At 57.2% G+C, this 13,538-nt stretch overlaps 2 protein-coding genes across 2 annotated transcripts; one reads left to right on the top strand and one right to left on the bottom strand.

The window, feature by feature from the left end:
- Window positions 1-717: 717 nt before the first annotated feature.
- Window positions 718-8,695, top strand: THOP1 (thimet oligopeptidase 1). Its single transcript, XM_085311493.1, has 12 exons — window positions 718-918; window positions 2,344-2,492; window positions 3,018-3,125; window positions 3,873-3,975; window positions 4,428-4,588; window positions 5,026-5,161; window positions 5,264-5,630; window positions 5,908-6,109; window positions 6,520-6,706; window positions 7,146-7,274; window positions 7,640-7,776; window positions 7,959-8,695. The coding sequence occupies exons 1-12, from the start codon at window positions 795-797 to the stop codon at window positions 8,115-8,117; spliced, it is 1,962 nt and encodes a 653-aa protein (XP_085167619.1). The 5' UTR covers window positions 718-794; the 3' UTR covers window positions 8,118-8,695.
- Window positions 8,696-11,180: 2,485 nt separating this feature from the next.
- Window positions 11,181-13,312, bottom strand: LOC146592202 (inactive serine/threonine-protein kinase PLK5-like). Its single transcript, XM_085311443.1, has 8 exons — window positions 13,212-13,312; window positions 12,639-12,746; window positions 12,331-12,447; window positions 12,124-12,253; window positions 11,953-12,040; window positions 11,789-11,884; window positions 11,517-11,715; window positions 11,181-11,435 (listed from the first exon to the last, which is right to left on the bottom strand). Exons 1-8 carry the CDS (start codon window positions 13,305-13,307, stop codon window positions 11,181-11,183), a joined length of 1,089 nt encoding a protein of 362 aa, XP_085167569.1. The 5' UTR covers window positions 13,308-13,312.
- Between the last annotated feature and the right edge of the window lie 226 nt (window positions 13,313-13,538).

Below are 13,538 nucleotides of genomic sequence, written 5' to 3'. Positions count from 1 at the left end.
GGGAGAGGGAGTGAGGGGGGCAGGGAGAGGGGCTGAGATAGCAGGCCCCTCTTTCACCTCAGGGTGAAAGGGAGGGGTTGAGGGGCTAGGATAGCAGAGAGGGGTTGGGGAGATGAGGAGAGGAGCTGGGATAGTAGCAGGGAGATAAAGAGATAGGAGGGGGGAGGGAGGAGGGGCCAGGATAGCAGGGGGTTGCTGAGAGGCTTCATTTGGAGCAGAAGATGAGGGGGGACAAGGAGAACTGGCTGCATGGGGTGCAAGAGAGAGGGAGCTGGGATAGCCCTACAATGGCTTTGCGAGGGGCCTGTGGGCTTCTGCTCGCCCCAGCTGTCCCCTCTCTGCTGCGTAGCCCCTTCCCCAAGCAAGGCCTGAGGCTTGCACTGGGGCTGTGACAGCCACATTTGCTTCCCGGGGCCACAAGCACCTGCCAGAAGAGCAAGGGGTGAGGGAGCAGGGAGGGAGTCAGGTTTCTGTGAAGGGCTTGTCATAACTGAGAGGGTAAACAGTGCCTGGAAAATAATCTGGCTGCCGTTTGGATCCGGCACTCAGGTTCCTTAGGAGCTCCTTTGCCCATGTGCGTAGTTCGTTTGCTGGAACTCTCCTTTAAGTGTTTTTCTTATCGAGCTTTAGATATGCAGCTGAATTTTCCTTCCAGCTCGTGTAAGTGGGAAACGTGTAATACTTGATGCATTGGTTTCCTTCCTACTTACCCAGGTAACCTTGTGGACAGTCAGTCCCCCAGGCTGTTAGCAAATCAGCTAAGATGGGACCTGACTGCCGAACAGATAGAAAATATGGCTGCGGAGCTCACAGAGAGGACCAAGCTTGTGTATGACCGGGTGGGCTCCCAAGAACAGGGAGAAGTGTCCTACGAAAATACTCTCAAGGCACTGGCTGATGTGGAAGTGGAATATACAGGTAGGTAGACAAAGAGTACTTGCTTTCTGGAAGTCTATGGGTTATGAAGATTTTTTTTTGTGTCACTACTCTGTACTGTCATCTACTTTTTTATTTCCTTGACTCCCACAGCTTCTGTGTGATATTTTTTTTCCAGTTAATGTTTATACAGCTAGATATAACCATAAAGAAAGGAATAGATTTGGAACAAAAGTGTAAGTAGAACATGAGGACAGAGCTTTGGCAGTGGTATTGCTTTGGCAACAGGGTGGTCTCTGGAAGGAATAACAAGATTTTCAAGGTTGTCTCATACTTCTATATGTCAGGTTGCATTTAGCAGGAGTAAATTGTCCATTGGCAGAAATGGTTTGGATGATATAAGAAATCTTCAACTCTTTCTCTTCTCTACGTGGATAAATGTATCTCTGTGTATCTTGTCTGTTTAAACAGAGTACTGGTTTTAGAGATTATGTGTAAAATAACATGATGTGGTGGCATTATGTTGGCAAATAATGCAGGCTTCAATATATCTCAGGCTAATTATTTACAGCACTAGAGTGTCAAAGTCCTGCAACTCCCAGTCCTGCCTCATGACATCTGTTGGTTATTCTGACTGTCTGTGTTGCAAGGTGATTACATCTGTCTAGAACAGAAGCAAGTTTGCAAGCCTCCTTTTTCTTTTATCTGGTTTCTTTTCTCTTTAGAAAAAAAAATGAAAAAGAAAAAATAAAGCCCATGCTAAGCAGAGATAATATTAACTTCAGCAGAACTGTCAGCACTTTCTATGGGCAACGGAGAGTAGCAGTCTGTTCTCCTCCTGCTGGGAGGAGAATCCTCTTGTCTGGAGAACAGTGCTTTCCTACTAGACTGTTGTTTGAGGTTTTGCAAATATAGTGGCAGGGAATATTCTTCTGGTATTCAATTCTAAAATGGAAGTAAGTCAGGACAGAGCACACTGGCTACATGGGAGCTTTTGAGAAACATCTGCACTGAAGTTGTGTCACTTGTAGCCTGGTTTTCTAAGGGAAGGAGACAGGCAACAATGCTGCCTGTATCTGCTAGCAGAGAAATCTGTTTCCTTAGTCACTAAGGAAACTGTTGGTATCAGCTGTAGCTGACAAAAGACGTGAGATCTCAGAAGCCTGAAACTCCTGCAAGTTTTGTGTGAGATATTGTTTGTCATGGGAAATCAGCGGACTGCCTGGTCAGCAGGCTCGGCAGCAAGCAAGGAGTGAAGAGGTGCTGTGGGTGACTGAATGCTGCCTCTGGGTCTGTCTCTTGGCAGCAGTTGGCCTTGCTCTCCCTATGTGCGGGCTGTAGCTCAGGCTGTAGGGCTGTCAGACTATCTCCCAGTTAACACAGACTCTCCCTGCATGCTCCCATGCGTGAGCAGTTGTGGGACATGAAGCCATTGCCTTTGCTGTAACCCACCTTTTGTCTTTTCAGTCCGTCGGAACATGCTGGACTTCCCCCAGCACGTCTCTCCTTGCAAAGACATCCGTGCAGCAAGCACTGAGGCTGACAAGAAGCTCTCAGAATTCGACGTGGAGATGAGCATGAGGCAGGACGTGTACCAGCGGATTGTCTGGCTCCAGGTGTGTGCTTTGGAGGATGCTTGCTGACYAACTGGGGATGAAAAAGGTTCAGCTTCATCTGAGCAGGAAACTGAAACCTCCAGCAATTACAAGAAACCCTTTTATCTCATCCCAGAACTTAGACCCGAATGGTATTAAATCAAGTCTGTAGACAGTACAGTCCAATTGTTAGAGTGAGAACTGGGGAGCTGGGTTTTGAGGGTTCTCACCTCACTCAGGGCTTTGATTACCTCTCTGGTAAAACGGCATTAGTAACCCTGACCTGCCTCGTTCAGGGAAGCAGCTGTGTAACGCCCTGAAAAGTGCTGTGACATGGTGTAAAGGTGAGATTTTTAAAGCAACTTCATGGTAGGAACTATTACAATAAACTGAAGCCTTCTTGTGGGATGTTTCTATCTGCTTCTGGGTCACCATTACTACAATAACCCACAGCTTCCTCCAGGAGCAGGTGCAACAGCTTTCTGCAGCAGCTGTGTGAATGCCTGTTCCTTYGGTTCCCTGTGCTCACGGATTTTTGCTTTACAGGAGAAATCTGAGAGTGCTTCACTGAAGCCGGAAGCAAAGAGATATCTAGAGAGGCTGATCAAAYTGGGTAAAAGAAATGGTCTTCATCTACCTGAGGAAACACAGGAGGTGAGACCAAAAAGCTTAAAATAAGCACCTGTAGAAGAGGCCTTACAGGTCTAATGGGACAGTTTAGTGGTTAGAGCAGAGGCCTGAGGCTCAGACTCCTGAATTTTGTTCCTGATTCATATGAGCTTGGGCAAGTTGGGTGACAACTCTCTTTCCTTCTTTGTCCTTTCTGTTGGATGGGGACAATGTTTACAAAGTGGGGTTCATGTTTGGAGCTAGGGGCTCCTGAGAAGCTGAGAGCCCAGACAGGRTAGTGTGGGTTGGTAGTGGAACTAGGACTCTGACCCCAAGAGCAAAGGGGCAGTCACAGAGGGTGCCCCACTGGAGCTGGGATGGGGGTGAGCAGACTGGACTGGGCTTGGCTGAACTGCTCAGGGGCTCCCCCTTTTCTCCTGAGCCACTGGCTCAGTGGAGGAGCTTGAAGCTGGGTTAAAAATAGAAGAGAAGATGAAATGAAGTAAGGGTGGGGGAGGCCATTGCTTAAACACCTGCAGCTCCTGAGCTGGCAGGAGACAGTTGGGACCTTGCTGAGGTGGCTGCTTTCCTATGAGGTGTGATCAAAGGGAGCCTGTTCTAGGATGAGAGCTCAGTGCCCGCATGCAACTAATTCTGCAGTTCAGTTTGAATATAAGCCAACTGCAAACCAGTGGGTTACTCAGCAGGCAAGCTGCTGTCTGGAGACGGTGAATGGTGCTGTTTGACTTTCCCCTTTGGACTGACTTTGCTCTGTTCATCTGTATTTTAAAGAAAATCAAAGCTATTAAGAAAAAGCTGAGCGTCCTTTGCATAGACTTCAACAAGAACCTCAACGAAGATACCACCTACTTGCCCTTCTCAAAGGAAGAACTAGGTATGGAGCACTCAGGCTTATGTCTCTTGGGTCTCAGAGCCTGATTCACRCTGAAGCTGAGCCCTCCCCGCTTCAGGCCTGGCAAAGGCACCCTGGGGCTGTTCTCTGCACCTGGCTGCAGGTGAACAAGGGCATTCCAGCGGCGATGAATAGCTGTGCATTGACTGAGCCCTGTATGCCCTGTGTGTACGGGACAGGCACAGAGTTAAGAACGGCAGTCTAAACCTTCCTGTCAGAGGGCTAAGAGCACGTACCGCAGCTCAGCCACTGTGCAGGAATTCGTTAAGCCCTGGGATCTTGTTCCTTCCACAGCATGTAAGGCTGATGTGCTGCGAGTGCTTAGATTCCTCTGATCCAAAGAGCAAGAACCTTTTCCTATGCTCAGTCCTTGACTTGATATTCCTAGAGGAGAGGCCTGCGCCCTCTGTCACGCATGTCTGCTATTTTCTCAGGGGGGCTCCCAGAGGACTTCCTGAACTCTCTGGAAAAGACAGAGGATGGCAAGCTGAAAGTCACCTTGAAATATCCACATTATTTCCCTCTCTTGAAGAAGTGCTATGTGCCCGAGACAAGGAGGAAGGTGGAGGAAATGTTCAATTCCAGGTGCAAAGAGGTAGGTGGCCTTGCTGCACGCTAACAAGGCTGGATGGCTTGTTGAGTCAGGACTCTTCCATGTGTAGATCTGCTAGTGTTGAGGACAGCCAACCTCAGCAGTGCAGTGACTGTCCATCTCACTCAGATCACTGCGGGGGGGGGGGGAGGAGGAGATGGCATGCTTGGGGAGATGGAAACCTGCAGCATGCAAAGTCATCATAGTTGGTAGAGCTAGGGAAGAAGACAAGGGATAGGGCAAACTGATGGCTGAGCTTTGCTCAGCCTGTGTGGAAAGGGGTTCCCTGGCTCTGGTCCAGTGAAGGATTCTGAAAGTTTACCAGGTATTGGAGGGATCTTTTCCAAGATTTTGCTTCTTTACACAGTGGAGCTTGTGCTTCCTTTCTTGCCTGTGTACCCTGCTTCATGCTGAGCTCATTATCTGGCTCTGTGTTGCAGGAGAATTGCTTGATCCTCAAGGAGCTGGTGGACTTGCGGGCTCAGAAAGCTAGYCTCCTGGGCTTCAACACTCACGCTGACTTTGTGCTGGAGATGAACATGGCTAAAAGTAGCCAAACAGTGGCTTCTTTCTTGGGTATGGCACTTGGCTGTGGAGGGAAAGGATAGGAGAATGTGCTGGGCTGCATGTGCTGCTGTCACCCTTGGGGACTAACCCTGCTTTCTTCACTTCTCCCAGATGAGCTGGCCCAGAAGCTGAAACCCCTTGGGGAGAAAGAACGGGCTGTGATTCTGGACCTGAAAAAGAAAGAGTGTGAGAAGCGAGGCCTGGAGTTTGACAACCGCATCAATGCCTGGGACATGCGCTACTACATGAATCAGGTGGAGGAGACCAAGTACAGCGTGGATCAGAACCTGCTGAAGGAGTACTTCCCGATGCAAGTGGTCACCACAGGCCTGCTGGCTATATACCAGGAGCTGCTGGGGCTCACCTTCCATTTGGAGGAGAAAGCTCAGGTCTGGCATGAGGATGTCCAGCTTTATACGGTGAAGGACACCTCCTCTGGGGAGACCATCGGCAAATTCTACTTGGACCTGTACCCACGGTGAGGCCCTTGGGGAAGCCAAAGAGAGGGAGGAGGACTGGGAACAGAGCCTGCAGTGTGCCTGGGGAAGAGAAAGGGCTGTGCCACTCCCAGATGCATGGGTTTGGCAGAGGGGGAGGTGTGTACTGGGGCAGRGTAATCCCAGGAGCTCTGGGCCTGCATGAATCACAGCATCACTCGGGTCTTCCACTTGGAGCAGGACCTCACAGCCCTGGGCAGTGGTTCATGCCTGGCTGAATGGGAGTATCCACTTAACAATGTCCCCTTCCTGACCTAGGGAAGGGAAGTAYGGGCACGCAGCCTGCTTTGGCCTGCAGCCAGGCTGCCTGTTGCCAGACTCCAGCCGGCAAATCTCGGTGGCTGCCATGGTGGCCAACTTCACCAAGCCCACACCAGATGCRCCTTCCTTGCTGCAGCACGACGAGGTGGAGACGTACTTCCATGAATTTGGGCATGTCATGCACCAACTGTGCTCGCAGGTAAGGCCTGGCTAGACTGGTGGAGATTTGAATCAGGGCTGAGAAGAGTGTAATAGCTGTCTGTCCTGGCCACAGATCCTAGAACCCTGGTCAGGGCTAGGTACTAGGCAAGACCAGTATTGGCCACCAGCCTGCCTTTTACTGCTTCYTTCCCATCCAGTGCCAAACAGCCCAGCACCTTGGTCTGAATCACCTTCCAAGGGCTGGAAACATCTTGTCATTTACAAATCAGGGAACTTTGCCATTCGGATCCCAAAYACTTGTTTCTGGGCTAATCCTGTCAGCCTGTAGTCAGTGGTTGGRTCTGCTCTGATGTGATTAGTTGCCTTTTCCCTGTTGTACTATCCAGTGGGAGCAAATGATGTTCAGCTCTGAGCTGGCTGTGTTGACAGTTTGGACGTGTCTCTTAGGCGGAGTTTGCCATGTTCAGTGGGACGCACGTGGAGCGGGACTTTGTCGAGGCACCATCCCAGATGCTGGAGAACTGGGTGTGGGAGAAGGAGCCACTGCTGCGCATGTCCAGGCACTACAAAACTGGAAGCCCTATCCCTGATGAGCTGCTGGAGAAGCTAATTAAATCTAGGCAGGCAAACACAGGTGGGTTGTGTGCCATTCCCAGGAAGTATCCCTTGTGCGTAGGGAGGTGCAGGGGACCCTTGGTGACCTGGTGGGTAGAGGATGGTCAAAGGAAAGGCTTTGCCTTGCTCCCTGTGGGGACTATGAAGATTGGAGGAAAGAACTGCGTCTGCTTGCTATTAGTCAGCAGTCTGGGAAGAGCAAGGACGGAGYGGCAAAGGCAGGAGGCGTTGCAGGCAGGTCGAAGCAGTGCAGGCGGAAGGGGTGCGTGGGGGATGCAGGCCCGTATCTGCAGGCAGGATGCTGCAGGCGCCGCTGAGCTGGGATGGTCTGGGGAAGCAGAATAGMGAGTGGGTGTGGGGACAACTGTTAGAGCCCCCAGGTCTGCCTTGAGGTGACCTGGCCTCAGATACGCTGCTGCTTTCAGGAAGGATCTTAGTTTGCCTTCTCCTGGGAACAGGGCTGTTCAACTTGCGTCAGATCGTCCTGGCCAAGGTGGACCAGGCGCTGCACACCCAGACAAAAGCTGACCCGGTGGAGGTGTTTGCCCGGCTGTGTGAAGAGGTGCTGGGTGTTCCTGCCACCCCAGGTACTCAGGGGCTTTGGGGATGGGGTTCGCAGTCCTGCTGGCTTTCGGGGCCTGGSCTGGCAAGCTTGGCTTGGCAGGTTCCTTTCAAGTCTGGGGCTTGAGGCCCCACCTGGCTCAATAGGGTGAGAAAAGCACTGTTTCTGTTTTTCACTGTTTCTGCYGACTCCAGGAAAAGCAGGGTTGAATCTATACAAAAATGACTGGAAGGTTTTCCTGTTTCCCCTGTGATTGTGAGCTCGCTGGTGCAGTGCCCGCTCTGATAAATTTACAGTGTGCAGTTGTTTTTCCATGCTGTGAGCAGTCCGCGTGGTCCTGGTTTGAACAGCCTTTTCGGTTAACACCCCTGCCCTTCCTTTGCTGCCAAGGTACAAACATGCCAGCTACATTCGGCCACTTGGCTGGAGGCTATGATGCCCAGTACTACGGCTACCTCTGGAGCGAAGTGTATTCCATGGATATGTTCCACACGCGCTTCAAACAGGAGGGGATCATGAACTGTAAGGTAGGGAAGGACGTATGGCGCGGCCTGACTCTGTGCGTGGCAGGGGCTGCATTCCCAGGGTGAGCTGCTGTGCCAAGAGGGGCAAGGAGGTGATGGGAGGCAGCCAAGGGCCAGGGYTGCTGCAGAGCGAGGTCAGTGGCGGGATGGGCGTCCTACACGTGCCCCCGTCTGTCTCCCTGCAGGTGGGCATGGATTACAGGAACTGCATCCTGCATCCTGGTGGCTCTGTGGATGCTTCCRACATGTTGAGGAAGTTCTTGGGTCGCGAGCCCAAACAGGACGCCTTCCTGGCCAGCAAAGGACTGAAGGTAGAGAGCAACTCGCTGCCTTCGGCCTGCTGAGAAACTGCTCCAGCCCATTCGAGTCAAGCCAGCTCCTTTGTCTACGCACCAGTCCTCCCAGGCCGAGCAATACCTGGTACTTCTGTCACCAAATGCTTCCTGGGCCAGTCCCCACCCGGGCAGTTGTTCCTCCAGGATCCTTCTCTGAGCTCACCTTGGGCCTCAGGAACTGGATTCAGTCCTGGTCCAGGGCTCTGCAGTGACAGCTCTGCAGAGGGAATTGAATTGCCTTTGTCACCCTCCCTAGAAGGGGGATGAGGCTGTCACTAGCCCACATAAATTAGCTGAACTTTGAACCTGATTTCTGCACAAGGGTGAGTTTTAGCCTTGTCATTAGCTGGAGAGGAGGGTGAGAGGAGTTACTAAGCCTGAATCTCATTTTAAAATCCATTTTTTTAAGAAATGAGACTTCCCACAGGGCTCAGCTTGTTTTATGCCCCAGGGTAGATYTACTGTTCCGACCACAAAACAAATGGCCTGAGAAGCTGTATTAGGAATCACACTCTCCCTGCCTTTGGCAGCTGGCAGCTGTGGGATAAAGATGGGAAGATCCTAAAGCTTAAAAACTATTGATTTTACCTCTCCTGACCTATGTCCTTCCTTGAGTCCTTCAGATGTTCCTGCCTGGCAGCCAGCCTGGGAGGGTGTTTGTTACTCCGGCAGGGCAGGGGAGGCAGGAGATGGCCTGTGCTCCCCAGAACAGGGGGCTCTGATGAGCACGGCGTGAGCTGCTCGCCTCTCTTGCTGGCAGAGGCGTCCTTGGGGGTTGTTCCTGTGCTGGTTGTCCCTGGCTAATGAGCTGCTGTCCATGTGAGGTCCTCACGCATTCTGGGGAGGCTTGCTGGCTTGGGTCTCTGCTAGCCTGGGGATCCCTGCAGTGTGCTGTCCTGTTCAGTGCACCTCTGCACTGTTGTGGGTGCTCCCCTTTCCTCTGGGGGCGTTTGGAGGCAGTCTYGGGGTATCCTTGGAGCTTCTGGGAGCCTCTGCTGAAGGCCATCTTGGGGCAGCTGATGCCTGCAGGGCTCAGGTCATAGCAGCAGAGGGTGGGTTGCTATTGCTGTCACCTCTAAGCCAGGGTGGGCCTGGGAAGGGCTGTGGAAAAAGGCAGACAGCTTCAAACAACACAGATGCCTGGGATAAAAATACTGAGTAGGCCTCGTGCCAGGGCAGGGCCCTTGGGCGGGAGGCTCTCGGGTACGGTGCCAACGCCAGAGGACGGCAGCCAGCCCTGTGCCCGGCCTCRGGAGCAGTGTGGGCTGTGCCACCTGCCGCCCCTAGCTGTTGGCCKGGTCCTGAGGAGGTTTTAAACACGTGCCCATGTGGCATGCCTCCCTCTGCTCGCTCGCCTCTCCTCCYTCCAGCACTGTTCCTCCCGCCACGACACCCCAGCGTGTGGGATGGCAGCTCTGTGAGGGCCAAGTCAGACCCTCCAGAGAGGAGCATTGATCCCAAAGAGCAAAGTGTGATTTCTGGCTTTGCTCATTTCTGTTTCCTCCTTTGTAGCCCGAGGAGGAACCATTGTGCAGGCTGGCAGAGGTTTTAATAGCAAACGTTAGGCACAGGTGCAGGATGGATGAGTTCCTTGTTAGCTGTGGGGAGCTCTGAGACGCTCGTATGTGCGCCCCRAGGGATTTCTCCTGTCTCTGCAGTAGGTGACCCTGTTGCGAGGGCCGTTCTTGTCTTCTGGTGTTCCTCCTGCATCCATGACTGGAAGCAAGAGGAATGATCCTCCAGCCGGGCCCCSGGGTCTCCCATTCTTTCAGGTGCTCTCAGGTGATTTTTCTCTCTGTTCCCACCCCACCGCCTGCCTCGGAGTCACTCTATGTGCCATGACTTATTCAGGGCCGTGGAAATAGTCCCTGCAGGGCTCTTCTGCTTCTCACGACCTGGGTTTTGCTCYTGCTGTGAGCAGGTGGAGGGCTGCGGGCCCGGCGCTGCGTGCGGGGCAAGGCTGAGCGCTCGGGCTCGCCACGCAGCGTCCCGGCGGCTCCCAGGCCTCGGGCTGTGCGTGAGAGCTGGCAGCTCCTCCCTGACATGTCGCCTTCCTTCCCACGTACRCGGAGGTTTCCCTCCCTGGCTGGTCGTTTCCTGTACTTCTCCCCTCGTCCCTTGTGCTTACGTTTGAGCTGTGTCGCTAGAACATCTTCCCTCCCCTCYGATTACAGCTGGTTTCGTGGAGCAGCTGCTGCTGAGAGCATTGGAAGAAAGCTCGCTCCGAGTGCAGACAAAGTCATTGCTGTGACCTCCCTCTCCTCGTCCCCAATCCCCCCGCCCCGGTGACAGGGGAAGGCCAGCACCATCCTTYCTTGCCGGTCGCCTCCTGTGCTGGCGCGTGGACGGGTCTGTAAGCAGCAAAGCGGCTCCTTGGTGCTTGTTGGGGCAAATTCAGGCAAATTCTTTCTTCCCCGCCCCCCCTCCGTTTTAGGCATAGGCGAGTGTCTGTCCCGGGTGCTGGCTGCACAGGGCTCGGCGCTCTTGAATTGACGCTGTGGGTGTTTGTGTCATGTTTTACTGAGCTTTCAGGGTTTTCTTTCAGACCTCTTTTCCTCTCGAGGGAGAGAACTGAAGCTGAACGGGGAAACCGCGCACTTTCCTCCCTTCTTTTCCCAGGCCACAAATAACTTTGTCCCTCCCTCAAATAACTTGTGCTGGTGCTGTGAGAGGTGCTGCTGAAGGCTGCTCCCAGGCAGAGCCCCGGCCAGGCTGCGACCTCCGCCAGGAGCCCGGAGCCAAGGGGCCAGCCCCGGCGGGCTGGGGCGCGCGGGGGGACGTCGCTCCTTTCCCTAGCGCTGCTCCTGTCCYGTGCACACGAGATCCCAGAGAACAGAACGGTCCTGCACCAGGCACCTGGCAGCTGTGCCGCGGCCCCCAGCTCCGTGCTCACTCCCACCCCCCTCCCTCATCCCTGCCTGGGATTTTTTTTTTCCTGTTAACCTTTTCCAAGGGCAAACTGGTGTGTGTGCCGTTTGTACTGGTCGCGTCCCACCCTGCTTGTTTCCATGATTGGATTTTAGACAGTTCCTAGCACTAATAAAGGTTTTCGTAAGTGGATGTTGGCACGGCTCAGTTCCTATCTCGGAAGTCGGGGTGGCTGGGGACACCCTCCTGCACGGCACCCGCGACAGCCTCAGCGGTGCGGTGCCCGCGGGTCCCTGCCGGGCTGGGCAGGGAGGGCCGTGGCCCGCCGTCGGGGGGCTGCTGGCACCCCCCGAGCAGCGCCGCGGCAGCTCGCCGCAGCACTTGGCACAGCAGGTTGGGCCTGGCGAAGACAGGCGCCGAGCGGCAGGCACGGGCCGGCAGCGTGTCCGGAGTGAAGCCCTGCGGAGCGAGAGCCGGTGACGCCCTGCGCAGCCCCCTCCGGGCCGGAGCAGCCCGCCCGCCCGCCGGCCAGCCCCGCACCTGCGTGAAGAAGTCATGGCGCAGCACGTCGCCGAGGCCGGGCCGAGCCGCCGGCTCCGGGGCCAGCAGGCTGGCGACGAGGGCCCGGGCGCGGGGCGAGAGGCTGCCGGGCAGCGGGAGCCGCGCCGCCCGGATGCGCCGGTACAGCTCCTGCCGGCTGGTGCCCTCGAACGGGGAGGAACCCGCCAGCGCCGCRTACCTGGGGAAACCGGCGGCTCAGCCCGCGCCGGGGGCAACCCGCGCCCGGCCCTCCGGTCGGCGTCCCCGCTTACGTGATGCAGCCCAGCGCCCAGACGTCGGAGGCCGCCGAGTGTCCCCTCCTGTCGACCACCTCTGGGGCCAGGAAGCCGGGCGTCCCGCAGACGGTGCTGGGGAGCGGGGCGGTGAGCCGCGAGCCCCGGGCGCCCGGGCGCCCGCCCGCCCTCACCGCACTCACCCCCAGCGCCGGCCGCTCGGCCCCTCGCGCCTCGCCAGCCCCAGGTCGCCGATCTTCACCTGCATGCTCGTGGTGACGAAGAGGTTACCTGCGGAGGGGAGCGCTGAGCCGCGGCCGGAGCCCCCGGCTGCTCCMGGCCTCCTCCCGCTGCCCCGGCTCGGCCCCACGCACTCGGCTTGAGGTCCCGGTGCACGATGCCCTGCCCRTGCAGGTAGCGCAGCCCCGAGATGATCTGCCGCAGGTAGTACCGCACCTCCGGCTCCGTCAGCGTCTCCCGGACCCGCAGGATGTCAGCCAGGGTCTGGGGACCGAGAGCGGAGTCGGCTCCGGGCCCGGCAAAGCCACCGCCGGCGGCAGGGCTCGGGGCCGCCCGCTCACCCCGCGGCTGCAGTACTCCAGCACTACGTAGACGTTGCTGCGGTCGGCGAAGTGCCCGCGGAAGCCGACGACGTGCCGGTGGCGCAGGCGGCCGTGCAGCTCGATCTCCCGCTCCACCTGCGGGGCCGGCGACCCCCGCGCGCGGTGATGGGCGCTGGGGCGGGCGGCCCGGGGGACCCCCCGGCAGCTGGCTGCCCCCAGCGGGGACCTCGTGGGGAGCAGGATGGGACAAACCCGGCACCGCGGGGAAGGGCGRCCCGGGGCGAGGGCAGGGCGAGGGGGAAGCCGGGTCCGCGCCGCGCACTCACCCGCTGCCTGTTCCCCGGCTCGGCGAGCCGGGCCTGCGGGATGATCTTCACCGCGTAGACCTTGCTGCTGGACACGTCCATGAGCTCGTAGCATCGCCCAAAAGCACCCTGCGCGGCAGCAGACGGGACTGAGCACCCGCTCGGGGCGCTCGGCCGGGGAGCCCGACCTGGGAGTCGCTCAAGGGTGTACGACGAGCAAGGGGCAGATGCAAGAGGAGGGCCCAGGTGTCCGGGCACGGGGCCACGTGCCCTTCCCACGGGGCGGCGGAGGAGCCCAGGGGACCCGGCTGACGCTGGCCCCGTCCTGCAGGTGCAGCAGCCGCTGGCCCCGGGCATCTGCTTTGCTCTGGCTCGGTCACAGCGTCCCCAAGCCGCCCTCTGCCTCGGTCTCCCCATTGCTCCTGCAGCCAGGTAGCAGGCAGAGGGGGACGCGGGGAAGCCCTCGGAGCAGGGCGGATTGGAGGCCCGAGCGCTGCCGGGGTGCAGAGGGGGACGGAGGTGCCAGCCCAGGCGAAGGGCCGCGCGGGCTCCCGCGGGGCCAGGCCGGGGCCGGCGCCGAGGCGGTGGCATTACCTGGCCAAGGAGCCGGCCGCGCTTGTACAGCGTCCCGCTGCCCGCGTCGGCGATGTAGCYGCCGGGGAGCTGGTCCCCTGTGCGCCTCCGGGCCATGGCTGGCTCTGCGGTGGGGGCACCACGGCGGGCGCAGCCGGCGGGGCGGCCCTACGGGCACCGGGCACTGTAACCCCTTCAGCACCGGGCGCTGCCTGGTAGCAGGGTGGCGCCGAGGACTGGGGGTGCTGGACTGGGGGCTGGGGGGGGAGGGCACAGCCCCGTGAAGCGCCCAGCCGGGGGGGACGCAGGGGCACCGGGCTGGCGCAGGCGCCCTGCGCGTGCAGCCTG

Source organism: Rhea americana, unplaced genomic scaffold (assembly GCF_003343005.1).
Source record: "Rhea americana isolate MKP2758 unplaced genomic scaffold, rheAme1 scaffold_341, whole genome shotgun sequence".
Lineage (NCBI taxonomy): Eukaryota > Metazoa > Chordata > Aves > Rheiformes > Rheidae > Rhea > Rhea americana.
The sequence above is the reverse complement of the archived record's forward strand: the minus strand, read 5'-3'. Positions and strand labels throughout refer to the sequence as shown.